The 24,379-nt window shown below is 36.0% G+C and overlaps 2 protein-coding genes across 3 annotated transcripts in view; both read left to right on the top strand.

The window, feature by feature from the left end:
* Positions 1 to 1,475, top strand: part of LOC306855503 (uncharacterized protein) — a gene marked incomplete at its 5' end in the record, with an annotated part of 71,833 nt that extends 70,358 nt beyond the window's left edge. The window contains one exon of the mRNA XM_079394260.1: positions 186 to 1,475. Within this exon, the coding sequence (XP_079250386.1) occupies positions 186 to 329 (144 nt within the window). The 3' untranslated portion in view covers positions 330 to 1,475. The remainder of the gene's footprint in view (positions 1 to 185) is intronic.
* A 3,418-nt stretch (positions 1,476 to 4,893) lies between these two features.
* On the top strand, positions 4,894 to 22,371 carry LOC306855667 (endoplasmic reticulum mannosyl-oligosaccharide 1,2-alpha-mannosidase-like). 2 transcript variants are annotated; one of them, XM_079394465.1, is made up of 15 exons: positions 4,894 to 5,237; positions 6,707 to 6,835; positions 7,982 to 8,090; positions 8,275 to 8,462; positions 9,169 to 9,305; positions 9,875 to 9,984; positions 10,095 to 10,286; positions 12,395 to 12,543; positions 12,703 to 12,891; positions 13,085 to 13,275; positions 15,919 to 16,039; positions 17,421 to 17,615; positions 17,943 to 18,074; positions 18,970 to 19,121; positions 19,626 to 22,371. In XM_079394465.1, exons 2-15 carry the CDS (start codon positions 6,734 to 6,736, stop codon positions 19,642 to 19,644), a joined length of 1,986 nt encoding a protein of 661 aa, XP_079250591.1. In that variant the 5' UTR covers positions 4,894 to 5,237; positions 6,707 to 6,733; the 3' UTR covers positions 19,645 to 22,371. The 2 variants fall into 2 exon arrangements, with proteins under 2 accessions (XP_079250591.1, XP_079250590.1); XM_079394464.1 differs by lacking the exon at positions 19,626 to 22,371 and having other exon boundaries at positions 4,922 to 5,237; positions 18,970 to 19,599.
* The last annotated feature ends 2,008 nt before the right edge of the window (positions 22,372 to 24,379 follow it).

Genomic DNA, 24,379 nt, shown 5'->3' on the forward strand with positions numbered 1-24,379 from the left:
ACAGTAATATTGTGAAATATTATTACAATTAAAAATAGTTTTCTATTTTCATGTATTTTAAAATATATTTTTTTATTTGTGGGACGGCAAAGCTAAATTTACTGCTCAAAAACATTCCTTATCGTGGTTTTAAATAATTGTGCTTTACCTTTAACAACCCTTTGTGTTTGTGTTTGTTGTACCAGTCTGCAAAGGAAGTGGATCCCGGACCGCATGAGTCTGTGTTTCAGTTTGAGGACATGGACCTGCTTCCTCTACGTGACATAGGAATCTTGGGCAACAGCAGCTACGAGTTTGGCTTCACCATCGGCCCTGTGTGTTTCAGCTAGAGACACCCTGAATGATAACGATACATCCTGTCCATTTAACCTTAAAATACAAGCAACAAAGAGAAGAAAGCAGGACACTCTGAAGAAACATGCAGCATCTACGGCTCGTGGTAAAGGAAATACTCTAGACAGTGTCCTGTCTATCCCGGTGCTGCCAGACAAACGGACAATATCCTTTTTTTGTTTACAGGGACTTTTGGCTTTGTAATTGATGGTACTATTTTTATAATAATTTTATTTGTTTCAGAAATGTTTTTTAATCACTAGCTGGTCTTGTAATAACATTGTAGATGAAGCTTGGATCATATCAAGTGTAATGACAGGGTTCTGACGTGACCACTATGTGGTTGCATGGTCCAAGTTTCAGCTGTTTACTACTTATTCATGTACAAACGGTTACCATGGATTAACCAGTTATTATAAAACTTTGCATTATTAGGCGAGTGTATGAATGACACTTTTTCCCCTCTCGTTATAGTGTCTAACTTGAATTGTAGGACTGATACAAACAAAGCGTCCCAGTGAGGACACCGCTAACCTTCCCATGAGGTTGGATATCAGGAAGTCTGTGCTACCTTTGTTTTCTCTGTTCATGTTATGATTTGATTTCAGAAATGGTCTTAAATATGTATGTTAGACGATTTATGGATGCTAATATTTACAAAACAACAGTAACAGTTGTTTCAAAAAGAGAAGAATAATACAAACTGCTGGTTAATAAATGTGCAAGCAGTGATCTAATGTTGATATGAGACTGAAATTCAGTACACATGCATAAAGTCATAGAGACAGTGTCCTTCAGTTCACATTTACTGTATGTAGGTCTCAGGGAGCACTTACAAAAATGTAAGAAAATACACAAATTATATTGGAAATAGGTTACTTTCATAGAATATGTTGAGATTAACCAAGCAAAGCCAAATTTAAGTGTTGTTCATCGATGTTTTAAAGCAGTTACCATTAATAACTTTTTAAATCACTTTGAATTTAGGCACAGGTGCTTTGTTTTGAAAAACGTTTTGTTCAATAACATTTTGTAATGTATATTGTGTCCTCTATGTATTTGTGGTGACATCAGAAATCACATGCTGGTCATCTGTTTGAGTATCAGCAATAAAACGTGCATTAATGTATCATTTAAATCGTGTTGGACAATTGTGTATATCATTGTGTGAAACACAAACGTTTCTTAAAAATGCTTTGTGAAGTTGTGTTTTTCCTGTTCAAACAGCAAAACATGTTAATGAGCAAAACTGAAACCCAGCTAGTATAAGTGATTTATTTTTGCACAATGGGCCCTAGAAGTGCTACCCTTTGCCTGTATTTATTTTCTGAATGCAGTCGTAAATGTCCTGTAGTCTGTGTGGAAGGGGACAAAGTGGGAAATCTACTGCACACCGCATGCCTGAACCTGCCATAAAGGTTTTCAAATGTTCAGATCTGGTCACTGGGAATGGAAGGTGCCAGACTTTTGAGTGTCTGTAAGGATATCATCATTCTGTAATGCATGAACATCACAAGGGAGGAGTGTGATCAGTCCCAGATAATGGAGGTCAGTAAAGTGTTTCTTTTGTTGCACTCAACCACAATCTCCTAATTTTTTTGTTATTTTTTAGTTGTTTTTTTTTTTCACAAAATTAATGTAAAGTTAATTTCAATAATAATAATAATAATTTGTTACATGTATATAGCGCTTTTCTGGGTACTCAAAAGTGCTTTACATGAAAGGGGGGAATCTCCTCATCCACCACCAATGTGCAGCATCCACCTGGATGATGCGATGGCAGCCATCACTGTAAAAAACAAAAAGTTGAGCCAACTTAAAATTTTTAAGGCAACCAGCTTCAGCAGATTTTTGAGTTCTCTCAACTTGTTTTTGTAGGAGATTCTCAACTTTTTGTTGTATAAACTTAAAACAACAAGTTGAGAAAACTCAAAAATCTGCTGAAGCTGATTGCCTTAAAATTTTAAGTTGGCTCAACTTTTTTCTTTTTTTTTACAGTGCATATTGTGCAAGAACGCCCACCACACACCAGCTTATTGGTGGAGAGGAGACAGAGTGATGCAGCCAATCAGTGTATGGGGATGATTAGGAGGCCATGATGGTCAGAAGCCAATGGGCAAATTTGGTTACACTCCTACTCTTTGTCGAAGGACATCCTGGGATTGTCCTTGAAATTGAATTTCAAGCCTCCTGCATGTACAAATGTAGCTGAATTCTGTGTTGTGTATTGTATTTATTTTAAATATATACACCATCATAATATGCCATATATATATATATATATATATATATATATATACACACACTCACCTAAAGGATTATTAGGAACACCATACTAATACTGTGTTTGACCCCCTTTCGCCTTCAGAACTGCCTTAATTCTACGTGGCATTGATTCAACAAGGTGCTGAAAGCATTCTTTAGAAATGTTGGCCCATATTGATAGGATAGCATCTTACAGTTGATGGAGATTTGTGGGATGCACATCCAGGGCACGAAGCTCCCGTTCCACCACATCCCAAAGATGCTCTATTGGGTTGAGATCTGGTGACTGTGGGGGCCATTTTAGTACAGTGAACTCATTGTCATGTTCAAGAAACCAATTTGAAATGATTCGAGCTTTGCGACATGGTGCATTATCCTGCTGGAAGTAGCCATCAGAGGATGGGTACATGGTGGTCATAAAGGGATGGACATGGTCAGAAACAATGCTCAGGTAGGCCGTGGCATTTAAACGATGCCCAATTGGCACTAAGGGCCTAAAGTGTGCCAAGAAAACATCCCCCACACCATTACACCACCACCACCAGCCTGCACAGTGGTAACAAGGCATGATGGATTCATGTTCTCATTCTGTTTACGCCAAATTCTGACTCTACCATCTGAATGTCTCAACAGAAATCGAGACTCATCAGACCAGGCCACCATTTTTCCAGTCTTCAACCGTCCAATTTTGGTGAGCTCGTGCAAATTGTAGCCTCTTTTTCCTATTTGTAGTGGAGATGAGTGGTACCCGGTGGGGTCTTCTGCTGTTGTAGCCCATCCGACTCAAGGTTGTGCGTGTTGTGGCTTCACAAATGCTTTGCTGCATACCTCGGTTGTAACGAGTGGTTATTTCAGTCAAAGTTGCTCTTCTATCAGCTTGAATCAGTCGGCCCATTCTCCTCTGACCTCTAGCATCAACAAGGCATTTTCGCCCACAGGACTGCCGCATACTGGATGTTTTTCCCTTTTCACACCATTCTTTGTAAACCCTAGAAATGGTTGTGCGTGAAAATCCCAGTAACTGAGCAGATTGTGAAATACTCAGACCGGCCCGTCTGGCACCAACAACCATGCCACACTCAAAATTGCTTAAATCACCTTTCTTTCCCATTCTGACATTCAGTTTGGAGTTCAGGAGATTGTCTTGACCAGGACCACACCCCTAAATGCATTGAAGCAACTGCCATGTGATTGGTTGATTAGATAATTGCATTAATGAGAAATTGAACAGGTGTTCCTAAAAATCTTTTAGGCGAGTATATATATATATATATATATATATATATATATATATATATATATATATATATATATATATATATATATATATATTAGTGCGGTCAAATGATTAATCGTGATTAATTGCATAAAAGTTCTTGTTTACATAATATATGTGTGTGTAGAGTGTATATTATGTATATATAAAGACACACATACAGCATATATTTAGAAAATATTTACTTGTATTTACATGTATATATTTATATTTGTATAAATTATATCGCATATAAATATATTTAATATAGGAACGTAACATTTTTCTTAAATATATTCGTAATATATACATAATAAAAATACACTCTACACATGTAAACAAAGTTTTATTTTGGATGTGATTAATCGTAATTAATCATTTGATAGGCCTAATAAACATCAATAATAAATAAATAGATAGGCTATATATATATATTAGTGCTAAGTACAACTCTTATGTTTAAGTGTATTAAAATACATAATTTATAATATATATATATATATATATATATATATATATATATACATACAATAAAATAGGCTCCATGATGGGTAAATGGGTGGCATTTATGCATACATGCAATTTATATTTATTATTTAGTTTAGTTCTATGTTTATACACTCTGTGTGTGTGTGTGTGTGTGTGTGTGTGTGTGTGTGTGTGTGTGTGTGTGTGTGTAGGTTAACTATTACAATATATTATTTATACGTTTTTACAGTATTTAAGCCAATTTAACTCTTAAATTTAAGTACATTAAAATGAGTAATTGATAAAATATAATAATAAATATATTATTGCCATTTTTATTTGGTTGTATATAGCAGAATTCTACATGGAATGTTCTCAAATTCCAAAAGTAGCTCTGGCTATTTGTGGTAACGTGTTTGTAAGGTTTATGTAAAAAAAATATATATATTTTTAAGATGAAAAACCACGCTATCATCAGTGTAATTATGTTTACTGACATTTTTTCTGCCCGAGTAAGGGAAGATGAGTTGTAAGGTGATGAACGTGTTAACAAAAGAAGGCGGAGCCCGAACGAATGACGCGCGTGCGTGTGGATCACGTGATTCAGAAGGATCTATCACATAAACATTTCCCAGCATACAGCTGTTTGACTATTAACAGCGGTCATGCTTATATTTCGACAGATTGACACGTTACGAATAGACTGTATATCAGCCTAAATGAGCGTTTTGTGGGAGGAACACGCGGTTTGTAGGATGCAGCGTGATGGAGCAGAGAGAGAGATCTGATAGCCACTCCTGCTGTCACCTACACACTATCACTACTCGCACAGTTGATGGGATGCATGGGCTGTGACCTCCTCTTCATGCATATAGATCCTCCTCCTAACCACGAGCAGCAAGTTGTCCAGAGAAAGGTAAAACGAGGATGCGTTTGGAGGCCATCGCCTGAGCAGATGGGTTAAGCAGTTAATATAGAATCAATGCATTGTTCTCTTTCTTTTTATTTTACTGTGCTTTATTGGTCTGACAAACGTTACATTTGTATTGCCAAAGCATTTTCAGCATATCTGTGTACAATTAGAAGTCGACCAATGTAAAATAAAAATAGCAAGTAGCGCTACTGGTCCAGCACCATATATTGAAGTGACTTTCCGTCCCTGATGAGAATTGTAAGTTTTAAAAGATTTAGAAGCCATAAGTAGAATTATTTACTATATAAAAGCTTGAAAATTTTGGCCAATAGGGACGCTGTCACCAAATTGAAATGATATTGTCAAGACATTTATATAAAAAAAATGGGTATTGCATATGGTCCAAACTTTTCAGTTAAGTTACCTCAGAACATGCATTTTATGACCAAATTTAAAATGGCTGACAGCCAATATGACTGACCTATGATTTTAGGCCAAAGTTCAAAGGTTCAAAAGATGTAAAAAAAAAAAAAAATATATATATATATATATATATATATATATATATATATATATATATATATATACATTGACCTTAATATATATATGTATATATGTGTTTCAGAAAATTAAAAATAGTGGAATATAGTTAGGTGGATTGATACAATGTTGTATTCTAACTAAGAGTTTCCTTTGAATAGAAATTGACTTGTGTAGTATAAAACTTGCTGGAAACCCATAGTAGACTCATGTGTAATTTGGAAGCTCTTTTGAGTTGATTCTCTTTAGTGAACCGTTTGACTGGTTCACAGTTCATTTGGAGTGATTTATTAGTAAACCCATCTTAATTTGAATATATGAATTGAATATATAAGAAATATTCATATCCAGTAGTAAAAAACAACAGGAAAGGTCATGGAAATGTTTTAAAAGTGTGGGAACCTTGTCTCAAAACCGAGCTTGTAGTTCATTGCACACTAAAGTTACACACTCAGATGATTTTACTTGTAATTTGCATTTGGGACAACCAGCATTCAACCTTTTCCTGTATAAGCAGCATATGTGTGTCATCTTGGCAGGCCAGTGTCTTTAAATCTATTCTATCCAATGAGCTCAGGTTGGTATGATAGAAACCAGATGGATTTAGGCTAATGTTCCTAATTCCCTCATACATGGCTCTCATGGCCCTGGGACATCAAGGTGAACGGCCCTGTCCCATGGAGTTGTTCTCAAATCAGATGGATGCCAGTGTGCCACCCCCTGCCTCGATTTACTCCAGATTTAGTCCAGTGGTAATTAATCTTCTGAACAGATCTGTATTTTACACCTCGATTCTCCTCAGGGACCTCCAAAGATCAGTGTCGCTGGAGCAACAGACCAGCTCAAGTTCCAAATAGTGATTTGTGGGAAAATCACTTGATATCTGTGTCATTCGTGTCTTTTTTTCCCCCTCTCTCACCTATTTGATTCAGTGTTTTTGAGTGGTGGCTGTGTTAGAGATGTATTCACCACAGAGGAAGGACTTTGTCTCTCTGACGCTGGGAGACCAACATAGCCGCGGCTACACCAACGGCAAGCACCGGAGACAGTCCTGCTGGAGGGTTAGTGCCTGGGTATTTTCTTCTTAAATTGACATCTAAACTCTTTACCATATTTTGCAGGACAGAAATATGGAGCATTATGTGTTTTTCATTCATTAACGGTGATGTTTGAAGGCTGATGGCTTCTGCTTTTTTATTTGTTTGTGTAAATGAGTGCCATTTTCCTGTCTGCGAGATGTCTTGACATCTATTTAATATTCTGAGAACAAAATGCTAGCACTGTAGTTGTCGTGTTCAGTCTTTGGAAACCACAGGTGTCAAAGCCCTTTTTTTCCCGCTTTTATTTAATCTACTAATTTGTATATTCTCAATTATATCCAAAAAGCAGGCATGCACGCCCCGCTTAGCCGAAACACATTTGTTTAGCTTGAAAAATAACCTTTTAATTTAAAAACATAGCTTAAAGGAACCATTCACCAAAAATGAAAACTCTGTTACAATATTTTTTTAATAACCATCATGTCTGTCAAAACTACATGGTGTTTTTTCTTTTGGGAACCAGAAGGAGGATCTTGTTCATGTAACACCAGTTCAATGTGATTATGTCATTTAAACTAAATAAAAAAATCACATTGTTAAAATGTGAACATATTGTTAAAGTTTAATTTGGTTTATCCCTCAAACAAAGCTATGGGCAATATAGATAATAATATGACATGTTGCTTTAGCATCACATCAGCATATTAAAATGATTTCTGAAGAATCATGTGACACTCAAAAGTAATGTCAACTGAAAATTCAGATTTGATATCACAAAATGCATTTTAAAATATAACAGTACTTTTAAGTTGGTATTGTTTCACAATTTTACTGCATTTTTGATCAAATAAATGCAGCCTTGTTGAGCTTAAGATACTTCTTTTTAAAAAGTCCAACTGACCCCAAACTTTTGAACTGTATTTTTGTTTCACAGAAGAAAGAAAATTATGCAGGTTTAAACAATATGTGGGTGAGGAAATTAATCTATTTTTGAGTGAACTATTCCTTTAATATCTTCCATTATCTGAGATTCACGTTGTTTCCATATAGCTGTATTTTTTTAGTACTATATTTGGCAGTCGTTGCAATTGCCACATCAAGCCATCAAATGTAAAATTGCTGCACTTTCCTCCAATTGTCCTTGAATTGTTTTGTTTGTTTTGGCAGAAATGGAAGCAGCTGTCTCGACTTCAGCGCAGTCTAATTCTTTTCCTGCTGGCCTTCCTGTTCATCTGTGGGATTCTTTCCTATCCCAGCCTGACGGAGCAGTGGAGAGGTACTTCATACAGCCACCTTTAATAACATTTCACTGGATATGAAAGATGAAAACACAAAAGTTGGATGATTGTTACAACCTCTGCGCATTTATATTAGCTGCTGGGGGAGAAGTTTTATTAAACATCATGCCGATTGCTATTAATAATTCACATGGGATGTATTTCTGTCTGTTTATTCTCCAGGACTCTCTGATAGATCGTTGAAGGAGGACTGGGTTGAAATGGATAACCGAGGTCTTAGGCCCATTCCTCCTGGCCTCGTCCCAAAGATCCCACCAGGAGTTGACCCGGCGGTCCAGGACATCCCACCAGAAGTAATGCCAGAGATTCAAAGACCAAGCATTCCATTACTTCCCAAACCTCCAGCTATGGTTAGTAGGAATACTTATCAGAAATTAAGGATATGCAAAATAGTATATTGTTCCCTTTATCTTTTCTCTCATCATTTGCAAAGGTTTTTTACAGCTCCTGCTGAAAAGACCAGCTTAAACTTTAAACCAGAATTGTACTGTAAATACAACAGTTTCTTAATTCAGTATTTAGTATTATTATATTAATAAATTAAAATGATACAAAATGGTACAATTATTTAAAAAAAATCTAAATTAAAGCAATATAAATTAATTAATTAATGAATATTAATAAAGAAAATAATAAAAATATACCACAATTTGCTAGTATTTCTAAATTCTAAATAAGTGTTAAAAAAAATCAAAATTATGATTGTTTCTAAAATGAAAACAAAACCATTAATATAAATAAATAGTATTTATATTAGCATTATTATATTAATAATTTAAAAAATCTACAATTTTTTCTAAATTCAGAATAAAATAATAACAATGAAAATCTATAATAAGTCATTTAAAAGGATACAAAAATTAGGATTATGTGTAAATACAAATAAATCAATGAATTAATATTAAAAATAAAGAAAATAATAAAATCAAAATAAATAAACAGAAACAAATATTATTTTAATATTTATATATTGTAATATTTTATTAAAGTAAACCACAATCTAAGCACATTAATCTAAGCTGTTGTCTTTTTATGTTGGGCGGTTTGAATCTGCAGAGGAAGCCACCTAGCAAGCGTGGTCCTCCAGTCCTACAGAAGCGAGGGAATGTGTCAGACTGGCAGGTGAAAGATGGAGAAGAAGCCATCCTCAAGAGAGATGAAGACGGAGGGAAAGAAGCAAAAACAGTCATTAGGTTTGGCTTATTACATTCAAGAGTTTTGATAATGATAATATGGCTAGGATTAGACATTGACATTTATTTGTTGTTGGCGTGGTATTTAACCTTTTGAATAAGTAGAGGTATTAAAGCTCAGATAGTAATTGAGTTTTATTGGCACTTAGTGTGCTAACAATGTGTGGCACAAACAACATCACATTGTTTGTTCCACAGAAAAAAAAAGAAATGTGAGAGAGAGTAAATAATAACTGAATTTTCATTTTAGGATGAACTCTCCTTTTAAGAAAGAGCAGAGCCAATACACAACAGGAGCTGAAGATAAACACTCCTGTGCAGTGCTAGAGCCCTAGGGAAGAGTTTATTAACAGTTGAGCTGGTAACACAGCGGGTTTGAAGTGAGTTGTGATGAGCTTTCATTTCCTCCAGCTGTGTCCTGTTACAGGACTCCACCTCCCGATCGTGTGTAATTGTGGTTAGAATCGTGAGGCGTGAGGGAGGAAACGGTGCGATTACGGGTGTTGAATCTCTGGGTTGGATCTTAGATAAACTGCTGTCATGACTGATGCCAGTTTTTGGATTCCTAGCTGGCGTGGGGCGATGATCGAGGCGGAGCAGGGGACAGAGCTTCAGTCCACTGCCCATGGAAAAGAAGGAACCGTGACTGATGCCGAGAAAGCTGCAAACTTAAAACCAGGTATCAGAATTCATCCCGTAATTTGAGGTATTTGTCCATGCCAAAGTTTGACTTGTGCTAAAGATCAACTGTCACAGACATGTGATCATCTGAAAGTCTTTCTGTGTCAGTCACACTGAAGGCAGTGGATCGTGTGGAGGCGGTGCAGGAGGCCTTCAGGCACGCATGGAAGGGCTATAAGGCCTTTGCGTGGGGTCATGATGAACTGAAGCCCATATCCAAGACCCATGGAGAGTGGTTCGGCCTGGGCCTAACTCTCATTGACGCATTGGACACCATGTGGATCCTGGGACTGAAAAACGGTGAGTCTTACAATCGCAGCTTATGTCTGCCAGTCTGTTTTATGACCACTGTGCTCAGATTTCGGATCTATTATTTTTTCCTTCCAATTATCAACGTGAGGGTGTTTCTTCAGCCACAGGCACTTTAATTTCCCAGATGTTGATTTTTATTCAAAGTGACAGCAGCGGCTCGCCCATAGAGGGCGCTGGGGCGCCGACCTCCCTGCCAGTTTTTTATTTTTATTTTTTTATTTAATAATAAGAAGTTTTTAATAATCTCTCATTTAGAAAAATGATCCGTGTTAATGACATGCTATTAATGGTTTTACTTTTGAATGTGTTTAGAACTCTCCAGAATGATATTTGCATTCACTTCATGTTGGTGTAGTAGTAGCCAATAGGCTGTCTTCCCTGGGCGCCAGTTCGCTCAGCCCTACAGTGCTGGAATTTAAGCCAATGGTTCCCCTGTTGCTACGCAAAAAAGTTTATATTTTGCCAATCATCGTCGTCGAATTTTATGGTTTGGGGGCGCTGAAAATATCGCCCCTAGTACCAAGACTAGAGCAGTGCACCTGCTGCGCGGAACATTTACCTCAGAGGAGTGCGAGTGCAGTATGGCAGCGCCGGCGAGTAGCATTAATGTAAATAAAAAAAACATAATAATTCTTAATTCAGATATTTTTGTTTAAAAACATTTTTTGTAAATTTTACTGATTTTAAATTGTTAACTTTTAAGGAATTAATTAGATTAATTATTACTCAATTCTAATTTGTTAAATGTATTTAATAATATTGCTTATAATCTGTTGCCACAATTTTGAGTGAATATAGCGTATTCATTTTTATGCCGTCAGTCTCTTACTCACTCAGTCTCTCTCTCTCACTCACAGTCACACACCACGTTTCACACACATTTGCCATTAAAATAGTGATCTCAATAGGAATGTAACTGTATGTTTGCTTTGCTTTTTTGTTTCGAAGTTCTGAGCTGGATTACTGTGTTTCATACTAGTTAAAATGTTAAAATAATTTTTCTTCTCATACTTGGTCTTCTTCAAGAATGTTGTCCCACGCTTTCTTTGAGAGCCTTCTCTCTTTCTCTAGTATCAACACAGACTGTTATCCATTATCCAATTTGTCTACAGTGAACTTCAAAGATATGTAGTCTACAGTTGGGGATTGATTAAAGAACTAGATTTGTTGTATTTCCTATAATAATTTATCGTTATGCGTTTGCACTTTTTCTATCTGGACACGGAGCATAATAAACATGCAACTTGTTAATTATCATTACCTGTGAAACTGTTGATTTCTACATGGCAGTTCAAATAATATTTTCTTTTTAGACCATTGGTATTGACTGGTTTGAGTTATTTTATTGGTATAAGCAAGGGACATGGGTGGCCTAAAATGCACTAGAATGCAGGAAATCACATCTATGAAATTAAAAATTTTCTGGGGGAGGAGCCCCCAGACCCCCCGCACAAACAGCCCCACCTAAAATATTTTTCACCAGCCGCCACTGCAAAGTGACCATTTTATTTATTCATTTTTTTCTTTTTATTATGTAAAGGTCACACTAAAACGGAGTTGGGTTATTATTTTTTTTGCTACCTTTCAGATGGCTTTTATGTATAGATATTATTACTTTAGCATTATCTCTTGCAATCTTAGAATAGGAAAATCCACTCATTTTACTGTGAAAATTAAAAAATGGTGTCAATGGTGTTCTTTTGATGAAATATGAGATGTGAAATGTGAAGAAAATTATAAAATCAAGGTAAATATTTACATAATTTATTTTTATTAAAAAATGGTGTTGTGTGTTCCAATGCGTACATTAAGGTACATATTAAGCTGCATTTTTGTCAAATTACAATATGCAAATGACATAAATTAAACATTTAAACTTCTTTTGTTGGACATTGTTAGTAGATATATTTGAATAAACAAGAGAGAAAGTCTGCAGAGACAAAATTTCCAATATATGAAGAAATACCTATGAAAAATATATTACGCAATACAAACTTCAAATAATAATGGAAAAATAATATTTTTCATTTATGTCCCTCCTTTTGCACCCCCCCCCCCCCCCCCCCCCCCCCCCTCTCTAATTCTTTCTGTAACAGAGTTTGCGGAGGCCAGGAAGTGGGTTGAGACAGAATTATCCTTTTCCAAGAATGTGGATGTGAATCTTTTTGAGACTACCATCCGTATATTGGGGGGTCTCTTGAGCACATACCACCTGACTGGAGACACTCTCTTCCTGGATAAAGCTGTAAGTACTTCATATCTTAGTAGCATCTCCGTTATCATTAATTTTTGTCCTAGTAAATGTAAAGCATAGCTTTAATGGTTTACAGCATTCGAAGTCATGTGATGCAACTATTTCAATGGACCGCAGAACTCGATACATGCTGTCTCTCTTTTCTTGTAGAAAGACATTGGGTTCAGATTAATGCCTGCATTCAAAACCCCATCTAAAATCCCCTACTCTGACGTGAACATTGGTAAAGGAACTGCTCACCCTCCACGCTGGACCACAGACAGCACAGTCGCAGAGGTGACCAGCATTCAGCTGGAGTTCAGAGAGCTCAGCCGACTCACACAGGACCCACAGTACCAGGTACTATCTTTTACATTTGTTTTATTATTATTTTACCTCTTTATTTATAATGATTTGTTAATTTTTTTTCATTTGAATTTAAATTATTTTTATTTTATTTCTTAATTTTCACAAATATTTAAAAGCTTTGTCTGTTTTGTTTTTATTTTATATTATAATTTTTTTTCTTTTATTTTTCGCCCTCTGTTTTTAGAATGCGGTGGAGGAGGTGACCAGACAGGTTCACCGATTGGAGGGAAAGCGTGACGGTCTGGTACCCATGTTCATCAACACAAACAGTGGCAAATTCACACGTCGAGGGGCCTTGACGCTGGGGGCCCGTGCGGACAGCTACTACGAGTACCTGCTCAAACAGTGGCTACAGGGCGGCAAGAAAGAGACTGAGTGAGTTAACAGCAGATACAAATGCAGCTTTGGCTAACAGTTCATAAATTCAGTGCTTAGACCGAGCTTCAATAGCCCACTGATGCTTTTAGCTAATAGGTTCCAGGGAATTGGCGATGCTCACTGAGCCTAATGTACTGAGGTTATGGTTCTGGTCACAGATGGGCTGATATGATTGATTCATATTGTCAGTCACTGATGGGGTGAATTGCACCAGGAAAGACAAAAAAAAGACTGAGCGCGTTTTAATTGTTACATAAGGACTGCTTTTTGAAAACATAGACATGCTACTTAGCCTTGACAGTGACTTCAGTGCATTCACTACTAGATCATTTTATTCTGATGTCCTAGTCATTTCTGGATGGAATTTGTTTTAAGAAGTCTTAAATTATAGTTTAAGTGCAGGTGCTTCTGTTTGAATGTCACTGTCTGCATTCTAGCACTTACAAAACTCTTGTGAATTAGAATAAAGGTGACGTGTGTAATTTGTGCACATCTAGGAACACCAGACGGTAAAAAAAAAATAATGCTAGTTGTCAAACAGGCTTTCTGAACAGCTATTTGAAAATCAAACCGATAGTCCAATCCCGAATTCACACTATTGGTTGGTCCAGTGTTGCTCAATGTATATATATATATATACAAATTAATAGTAAACTGGTAGACTAATGCAATATTTCTAACTGGATTTCCAGCATCACAATTATTAATTTAAGCACTTTATGTATTTATTGTTTTTGTTTTTTGTTTTGCTTTAATTTATTTAATTACAGTCAGTCGATATTTAATTGAATGTTTCGTTCCTTTTTTTACATTTAATTTATTATTAGTGCAAAAAAAGTTTTTGTTTGCATAATATGTGTGTGTACTGTGTGTGTGTATATATATATGTATAAATTAGCACGCATGCATATATTTAAGAAAAATGTTACGTTTATAAATGTTACATTAACAAAAGCTTTTATTTTGGATGCGATTAATCTATTGACGGCACTAATATAAATATATATATATGTCTGTATGTATGTGTGTGTGTATTTATGCATTATACTGATCAATATCAGTTGCTATTGGAAATGTATTGGTCAATATTGTGTATGCGTATTACATTTAGATTACCTTTGCCGTCATTTAATGCTTGCAAATAATTGAATAACAATGAAATCTTTAGCAAACAATGAATATCCATTTCTTATGCCATAATGCCTTTATAATTTTATCCTATTTTTATATTATTAATTTTTCTCGCCGGAGCTTGACGAGTTATGAGCTGTATCTGAAATCGCCCCCTATACCCTCAAATAGTGCACTATTTGAGGGGACAGCCATTTTAGGTGGTGTTCAAAACCATAGTGGATATTCTCGAGTGCACTCATTCAATCCCACAATGCACCGCAAAAACGAGTGTACAATCGATGTACACTCAACGGCTAGAGATAACCCATAATGCACTGTGAGAGTCGCGCGCCAAATGAATTCCCACATCTCACCAGAAGATGAATCCCTCAGCTGAATCATCCATCCATTAATTTTAGAAGCGCTCGTCCACAGCGTAATACAACACACGTAAAAAATATATTGTAAATTGACTATTAGGGTTTATACATAATTTCAGTGACAGAGTTCAAGATAAATCCTTCAATCTTACTACTGGAGCTGCCCGTATCAAATGATTATTAAACAGCAAGCAAACTGCAAAAGTGGCAGTCCTTCCAGTGCACTCAGTGTCCGAATTAACTCACTCATTTTCATTCACTCCTTCAACTGTATGAGTGGACTAATGTAGGGAATAGTGAATGAGGGTATAGGGGGCGATTTCCGATACAGCCATTTTCACTCATGTCAGTGCTTCTGCTCTCGTTAGACTCCTGCTGTTTGACATCACACACACTCACTCCTCGCTGATAGTATTTTTTTCATAGGATTCAGTTTTGAATAATTCAATAAAAAGGTGTTCACTGGGGTTCAGTAGACAGTGACTCTTAATGAGGTTTGATAACGGTCTCCGGTCAGGAATATCAAATGAACCCAAGACCAGGTCGGTGATGGATATGCTAGTCATTGATGTGGAAGGTGGTTCAATTAAATGACCTCTGTAGCCTGTCTGTGTAATCTCACTAAGACCTTAATGGGGTTGATTCACAGCTCTTGCTTTCTATATGTTTGATTTTATGTGTTACACGTATGAGGATCAACTGAAGTCTGGGATGCTCCCAATCGTGGCCTAATGGTTAGAGAGTTGGACTCGTAATCCAAAGGTTGTGGGTTCGAGTCTCCGGCCGGCAGGAATTGTAGGTGGGGGGAGTGAATGTCCAGCGCTCTCTCCACCCTCAATACCACGACTGAGGTGCCCTTGAGCAAGGCACTGAACCCCCAACTGCTCCCCGGGTGCCGCAGCATAAATGGCTGCCCACTGCTCCGGGTGTATGTTCACGGTGTGTGTGTGTTCACTGCTGTGTGTGTGCACGTTGGATGGGTTAAATGCAGAGCACGAATTCCGAGTATGGGTCACCATACTTGGCAGTATGTCACTTCACTTCACTTCACTTCAATGTACAATTAAAACGCAATAGCTCATTTTGCCTCTAGAGGGCAAACTTAATCACTTCAAATGCAGAGTGTGATGCATCTATACCTTTCCAGGCTGCTAGAGGACTATCTTCAAGCTATAGAAGGTGTCAAAAAGAATCTCTTGGGACAGACTTCTCCTAGTAAACTGACCTTCATTGGGGAGCTGTCCAACGGCCGTCTCAATCCCAAAATGGTGAGTCATAACTTCACCCCATTTCTGTACAGAACTACATCATTCTGACAGAAATCTTAGAACAGCCTGATTTGAGAAAGGGGATTTTAAAATGGGGATTAAAAAAAAACCACTGGGTTTATTTTTATCATTATAGGATGGATGTGTACACACACTTCCAACACATATTTATGTTCAAACAACTTGTAAAGTGAATTTTGCATCCGATGAAAAAATGTACTTGTAAATGGCAAAATATTATACTTTAATATTCCACATGGAAAAATAACAGCATGTGGATTTGGAAAAATAGTGACAGAGTTTTCATTTTTGGTTGATTTTTTTTAATCTTTTTTTTCTTATGTGGTTACCGTTAGACTATAAATCTCTTTAATCTATACCACGCAGCACAGCATCTGTTCCTGTAATCTCCAGGGTTAAATCTGATTACAAATCTTAAATCTTTAAACAACAACAAAAAAAAGCTGTGTGAACCGTTTGTTTGTTTTGAGTATCGTATTTGATATATCAGGGGCCTGTTTCATGAAACAAGTTTACCAAATAAGTCAGGTTTATTTCAGTTAGTCTGACGTATTGTCAGTTGATTTGTTTCCAAATAAGTCAGACTAAATGAAATAAGCCTGGCTTATTTGGTAAACTTGTTTCATCTTGATTTGTGAAACAGGCCCCAGGTTTGTATGACTAATGTAGTGTAATATAATACAAAATGGAGCTCATCCTCAAGGAGGAAAAAACAAAACATTATTCAGAGACCCAAACTGAACTCAAATATGCAATTTGGTGTAGTTGCAGATATTTATATGGTCAAAAAGTAAGATAAAATTCTGATAACTTGTAATGTAAAACAACAAAATCTTTATAATAGTATTGCAGACTATTTACATGCAATAAAATACATATAAATATAATTTTTCACTCTGTCTACTAATAATAAAAGTCTTAGTAAGATATTTAATTCTTAATTTTATCATCAAAGCGCTTTAGATTTAATTGTGCATATAATGCAATGTAATGCAATACAAGGATAAGTGAGATAATGCATATATGTCTTGAAATATTACTAACAAAAAAAATATACACACATACTGTGTGTGTGTGTTTGTATGTTTTATAAAAAATATTAAAGATCTCACTGCAAAAAGGCACATGTACCACAGCCTGAAGGTGGATAGTTTTAGAATTATACTAAAAGGCCTTATACTTTGATAAAAAAAAACCTAAGAACTATCAATCAGACTACAGAAGTTATGTAGAAGATTGTGTACATCAGGTTTTGATCCAGTTGATAATTATCACAATTTTTTTCGGATCAAATATGAAGCAATAGGCTTTACAGGGTTAAACTCTTTCTCCATCACAACGCCCTCTCTGTCTGATCCAGGATCATTTGGTGTGTTTTCTTCCTGGCACACTGGCTCTCGGTGCTCACAATGGTCTGCCTGCTGATCACATGGACCTGGCTCTGCAGTTGATGGAGACGTGTCATCAAATGTATGCACAGATGGAGACGGGCCTGAGCCCAGAGATCGCTCACTTTAACCTGCAGTCCAACAACGGACGGGACATCGATGTGAAGGTACATTAACCTGTATAGTTACCACTCAATTCTGACAATAAACTCCCCGGGCGGTTAGAGCTGTGGCCTTAAAATGCTTATGCAGGCTTTGGAATGGAGCTATCATTCATTTTCTTTCCTTCGTCTAGAAATAAAATGGTAATAAGCCCCCAAATAGTGCAGAAACCGTGTTCAGACTGTCCAATCTAGCCCTTTGTATTTATCTTTTCTAGTATCTGTTCTGAAGAACAGTATTTCTATGCTCAGCACTGATGAGGATGACTTTTAAAAAAAGTTGGTGCCCTTTTACATAAGCAGATATTTTTCTCGCTCAATATATGTGTGCAGCCTGCAGACAGACACAACTTACTGAGACCTGAGACCGTTGAGAGTCTGTTCTACATGTACAGATTCACCAAGGACAGCAAATACAGGGACTGGGGCTGGGACATACTGCAAAGTTTCAACAAGTACACCAGAGTGAGTGAGAACTACAAAATATTTTGGTTTACATTTTTGATTTATTTTATTTTTTAATTTTTTTCAATACCATGCGGGTTAAAAAATGTGAAACAAAAATATATGCTTGAAAAAAACATGTATATTAAATGTTTTATTTTTATTGTAATTGTTATTTTAGTATTATTTATATACCATTATGATTTTTATTGATATTTTGAGTAGCTTTTATTTCTATGCGTTCTGTTTTCGTTTAAATTTTATTTTTAGTAATTTGATGCGATTTTCTTTTTTTATATATATATAGTTCTATCCATCTTTCATTTAGTTCACTTTAGTTCAACTCATTTAATTCTAGTTTATTTTTCTTTTAAGTTTGATTTTTTTCATCTAATATTTATATTTTGTTTTATTTCAGTTTTAATAATTTTAGATGTTTACTCATTAGATATTTAATAGTTGTATATATCATATACAATATTTTATATACTGGTCTAACATTTAAAATTTTTCTTTTTTTTTTTTTTATCTAATATTTATTTTATTTTATTTCAGATTTTTCAATTAATTAAAATGAGTTTTAATATTTTTACATGTTTAATAATTTGATATTTAATAGGTTTATATAAAATATTTTATATCAGTGTTAAATATAACCTTGTGCAAACTTCAAAATCATCCCTTTTATCATATTGTGCATTGTAATGTTTTGATGTCTCAATTCACTTGTAGCTTTTAAGCAGTTTCTAGGTTTTAGGGGAATTTTTTTTTAGACAGAATAATATGGAATTGTAATATCATCCACTTATCTGTAATCAGCTATTAAATGACAGTAATTGGCTTGTTAGTCTCAATCAGAAGCATTTCAGTACCCAATGAACACAAACTTGACTTCTTTACTCACTTCCTGTCCCAGGTCCCCAGCGGGGGCTACACCTCCATAGGTAATGTCCGTGACCCTGTGAACCCCTCGCAAAGAGATAAGATGGAGAGTTTCTTCCTGGGCGAGACGCTGAAGTATCTCTTCCTCCTGTTCTCTGACGACAACGAGCTGATCAGTCTGGATAAGTATGTGTTCAACACTGAGGCCCATCCGCTACCCATATGGCCCTCCACCTCATGAGGGTGGAGGCCAGAATTATGGTAATCCTCACTTGATGTTGGCTTCAACAGGAAATGATGCAGGCTTCCATAGGAAGTGACCCCTCAGAGTTTCTCTGTGGGAATGTTTCTGCTCTGAACCAATCTTTAACTGTGCACTTGAGGTTTACTTAAATACGCTGAGACTCTTTATTCCCCCCCGAAGAACAGATTTTGTGGCAGTTTTACACATTATGGGTGGTGAAATACCACAAATATTGTTTCCACTTTATACTTTATACTTTGGACAAGCCCGTTCAGCTGCCGCAATATTTAGGTGTTCTATCTGCCGTATTTGGGACAGAGACATTAGTGTCAGAGCGCCGTAAATCACACAGCAGACTGCTGAAATCACACACTGTGAAAAACACCAAGCACTTTGTAAAATAAAGACTTTTTTTTTTGTTAACACTGTTCTTTGTATGTGTACAGATGGATGCTCTCGATGTGAGTGGCTCGCCTTTATTTTTGCAGCCTGTTACAAAAGGACTCTACGTGTCAATTTCTAAATGTTTCCCTTTTGTGCGAGTTAGGATGCATTAGGGAACATATCGAGTACTTTACAGATCATCATCTTGAGATTTATTTGGGAACCCTCTGGGATTGTGTATTTTTCTGTTATTTATGTTGACTTTAGTGTGCGTACTTCAGTGAACGCTAATGATTTGATGTAGTGGATGCCGCCCGGAGCCCTGCTTGAATTGCTGTGCTGTAGATTTACTTTATTATTTACAAATTTCGGAAGCTGTTGTGCGGCACTGGATGCTGTGATGCTACATTTAGCTGAACTGCGATCAGATGTGTATATATGTTCATTTATTCATTCAAATTTCACAGCAAAACTACACTGAAAATGGATAAACCGTGTCTGATCAACAGTCGAAATCACTTGCTACAGAATTTCTCTTGTCATATTAGAGCACAGTGGTAATCTGAATTACTTTCTTCTTGGTCAATTTAGTCTTTCATTTCATTTTTAGCTGACCTGTTACTTTAAGATTGGAGTCTTCCAATTAAGTTCATTTCCATTTTTTAAAAAACAATGCTTGGAAACTCATATGTGCATCACTGTTGCGTATCAACTGTTGAGTTTATCTGTGCCATCAAGTGTTTTTCTCCTATCATCTCATCTGTCTTTGGTCAAACAGCAGTCATCCAATCAAAACATTCAGGCTTGCAGAAGCTGTCAGACTAGCGCAAAATAATCCTTCATCTGAAACTATCCATTTTCATGGTGACTGACATTTGCATTACAATATGTCTGTTCGTTGTCACATTCCTCTTGCTGCTTTTGGGGATACGGCGTCAAAATCTGCATCGCTTGTGCCTTTCGATTTTATAGAATACAGAGTGACCGCATGATAATGAGAGATTTCTCCCTGATTGCTTCTCTCGTCTCTTTGCTGCAATCAGTGGTTTGTGATTACCGTTTGTGCTCGTGAGTGAGTGTTAAATGAAGGAGCCCGGAGTGGACACCGATCTGATGAGGGTTTGTGAAGGTCAGGTTGTGTTCGATGTATTAATATCCTGCACAGCTGAGCTGTTTTTCATAATGGTAAAGATGAGGTTGTTGACATTTGTAAAGTATAAAGATAGGCAAAAAAAAAAAAAACTACAATAAGTTAATTGTTAAAGCAATCGTTCACCCAAAAATGAAATTTTAATGAAAATTTACTCACCCTCAGGCAATCCAAGATGTAACTGAGCTTGTTTCTTCATAAGAATAGATTTGGAGAAATTTAGCATTACATTACTTGCTCACCAATGCATCCTCTGCGGTGAATGGGTGCCGTCAGAATGAGAGTGCGAACAGCTGATAAAACCATCACAATAATCCACAAGTTATCTACATAACTCCAGGCCATCATAAAGATATTTTAACCTTATTGCTTCCAGCTAAAATATTATTACTCTTTACATAATATTGCATTCTTCAGGTCTTGTCTGAATCAGGAGAGAAATATGCACAGATCAAGAACGGTTCACAAGCCAAAACCGTTCTAAATAAATATGTCTGTTGATTTTGATGTGAGAGGACAACAGGGGATGTACTTTTTTTACTGGAGGAAGCATTGTTATGGATTATAGGCTCATATTTTAGCCAGAAGCAATGGTTAAAAGTTAAAACGCATTATTGATGGATTTTATAGCTGTTTATGTAACTCTCATTCTGATGGCACCCATTCACTTCAGAGGATCCATTGGCCAGCAAGTGATGTGATGCAAAATTTCTCCAAATCTGTTCTATTGAAGACACAAACTCTACATCTTGGCTGGCCTGAGGGTGTGTAAATGTTTTGCAAATTTTCATTTTTGGGTGAACTATTCCTTTAATAGCAATTGTCACAAGCTTTTGTTGTTGTTGATTTGTTTGGGGTTCTTTTGGGTTTTACTTGCCTTAATTTATTCATTTTTATTTTTTATTGCATCACATTTTTATGTACAGAAATGAAAAGTCAACAGTTTATCACATTGGATTGCAATGGTCCACCTTTGAGATTTCATATTATACAATGTACATTTCTACAATTTCCTAACAAAAGGGAGCTCATTCTAGTCTAGTGTAATTATGCATACTTTTTCATGCTAATTAAATTATGCATAATATTACATATTCATAATTTAAAATCCATGACAAAAAATGCTATCCTGCCAAATGACTCCTCTGGAAGTAGATATTGAATATTGTAAACATTGTCCTTGTAAATACTGTTTGAAAAACTTGCCTTGCTACATTGCAAAAATAATTTTCTTCTTCAGCATTTGTCTTGTGTTCCAGTAACAGTATCCTTAAAACAAGATCCGTTTTTATTGATAAGAAATACTGCTTGTATTAAAGTTTCTTGCACTGTTAAATGTGTTAGGCCTGTGCTGTAAGAACAAACTATTTATCAAAAAATTAAAATAGTTAATTCAAAATATATTCTTGTAAAACAAGTCAACATATTGTAATATGTTGATTGCATTACACACAGCATTTTTGCTTCTCAAGTAAGTTCTTGTTTTAAGGATGTTTAGATATTTATTTTATTACTGGAAAACAAGATAAAACTACTGTTGAAGAAAGTTGTCTAGGCTTTAGAAGCACATTTGTTGTTTTGTTGTATTTGAACTACAGTTGAAGTACAGCTTTTTTGTGTATCGTCTTGTACTTATTCCTACATTAACGGCATATTACAAAAACAAAATAAAACTGACAAGCAGAAGTTGTCTGTGTTCTTTTTAACAAATGCAGAGATTTGTTTCTGCTGACAAACTTTAAATCAGTGCAAGCAATACAGCGCCTGACATCTGCTCAGATCCGTACCTCAGCCATGCACACGTTATCTCTGATCCCACTCGGATGCCCATCTCAGCCAGGGCAGAAACAGCACTGTGAGAATTTCCAATTTCCGCTGTGAACATTTCTGTTGCTGAATTGTATGAGAGTTTTCAGTCATGCACTTTCTTGGTTGCCGATGTGAGGAAATCGCACTCCCCTGACCTGTCTGCAGAATGTCAATGTCGTGTTCGCTCATGCATTTATGATAGAGAACTGCTGCCCAGAATTACTTTACATCACAACTTCCGATCATCTGAGAGCTTCAGCACAAAAAGAACAATGTTTAATGTGTCCAGTATTTTTGTCTTGTAAAAATGTCTAAACATCTTTAAGAAGACACATTTTTATCTGAGCAAAATTACATTACATAGATATTTTTATTTATTCTGTTTAATTATGTAATATCATTTTAACATTTAAATTCATTATTGAGTTCAAAGTACACAAACATTTGGTTTTGAGAGCCAATAGCCTATATCCCAAAGCACAGTTGGGAATTAGCCAACTCCAATTTATCTACTTGTTTGGCCATAAAGTAGTTGGTCCAGCTGAGGAATACTGACCTGATCTGGGTAAATTTGTTCCCAGAGTTTCACAGCTTGAGCATGGCCAGTTTTCTGCATGACGGTGAAGTGTGACAGGCCCGTGGCAGCTACCTCTCCAATGTTGAGAAACTGCTGTATAATTGCTTCCCTTCTCATCAGGAATGTTCCTGCCTCTTCAAACATCATGGCCTCTGTTGTTTCCACTGAAAAATGAGCACCAAATTAAAGGAAGATGACATTTGTCTTGCCATGTTCAAGTTCAGCCATGAATTGAGTGAATGCTGGAGGGTTAATTGGATGTTGTTGTTGTTTTTTGTATTATTATTTTTTTTCCTAACATGGTTGACATCTCTCATGTTTGTTGCTTTGTCTTGTCTAATTAACATTAACATAACATTTTATATAATATTTTTGTGTTGTTTAAAGGAATCATTCTGTTTTGGACTGTTTTTGCTTGTAAACTGTGCTTGATCTGTGCATATTTCCCTCCTGATTCAGACAAGATGATTTTTTTACTGGAGAAAGCAATATTATGGATGAAGGGTGTGACATTAAAAAACATCTTAAAAAATGGCTTTGTTTCTTACAAGCATGCTGTTTTTCACTTTACAGGTGGTTAATGAATGGACTGTGGATTACTTGTGATGTTTTAATCAGCTTTTTGGACTCTCATTCTGATGGCACCCATTCACTGCAGAGGATCCATTCATGAGCAAGAGATTTAATGCTAAATTTCTGCAAATGTGTAGAAGAAGAAACAAACTCCTCTACATCTTAGATGACCTGAGGGTGAGTCAGTTATAATTTTTGGGTAAACCATTCCTTTAAAATAGCTTTATTGGTTTTGTTTGATTTGAATAAAAAACATATGGAGCTAAAGCATGATAAAAAAGTATGTAATCAAATAAGCAAAGGTTCAATATAAAACTACTGAAGTATAGTCACTATATAGTTTTATAGTCATAACATATCATTTTAAGTTATTTTATACTTTTTAATGATATATAAAACAATAGATAGATTTGACAGATGGACGGATAGATAGCTGAGTGGAACACAGGCACTTAACCAGGAAAGGGAATTATTTGGCATTCTAATGGTCTGTCCCTTAATAGCGACAGCTAAATGTCTTCATTAAAGTGATAAATGCTCATGTTAGCCTGAGGTTTACCACTGTTTGGGTGTGATGAGAGAGAGTTACACCCTAGGGTGCGGTTAGGGGGTAAACACAAAATTCCGCCAGTATTCCAGCTGGCTTGGGTATTGGGAAATCCTTGTGGAGCTGAGGGTGAAACGAGGGACACATTAGTGAAAGCTTG

Source organism: Barbus barbus, assembly GCF_936440315.1.
Source record: "Barbus barbus genome assembly, chromosome: 36".
NCBI lineage: Eukaryota > Metazoa > Chordata > Actinopteri > Cypriniformes > Cyprinidae > Barbus > Barbus barbus.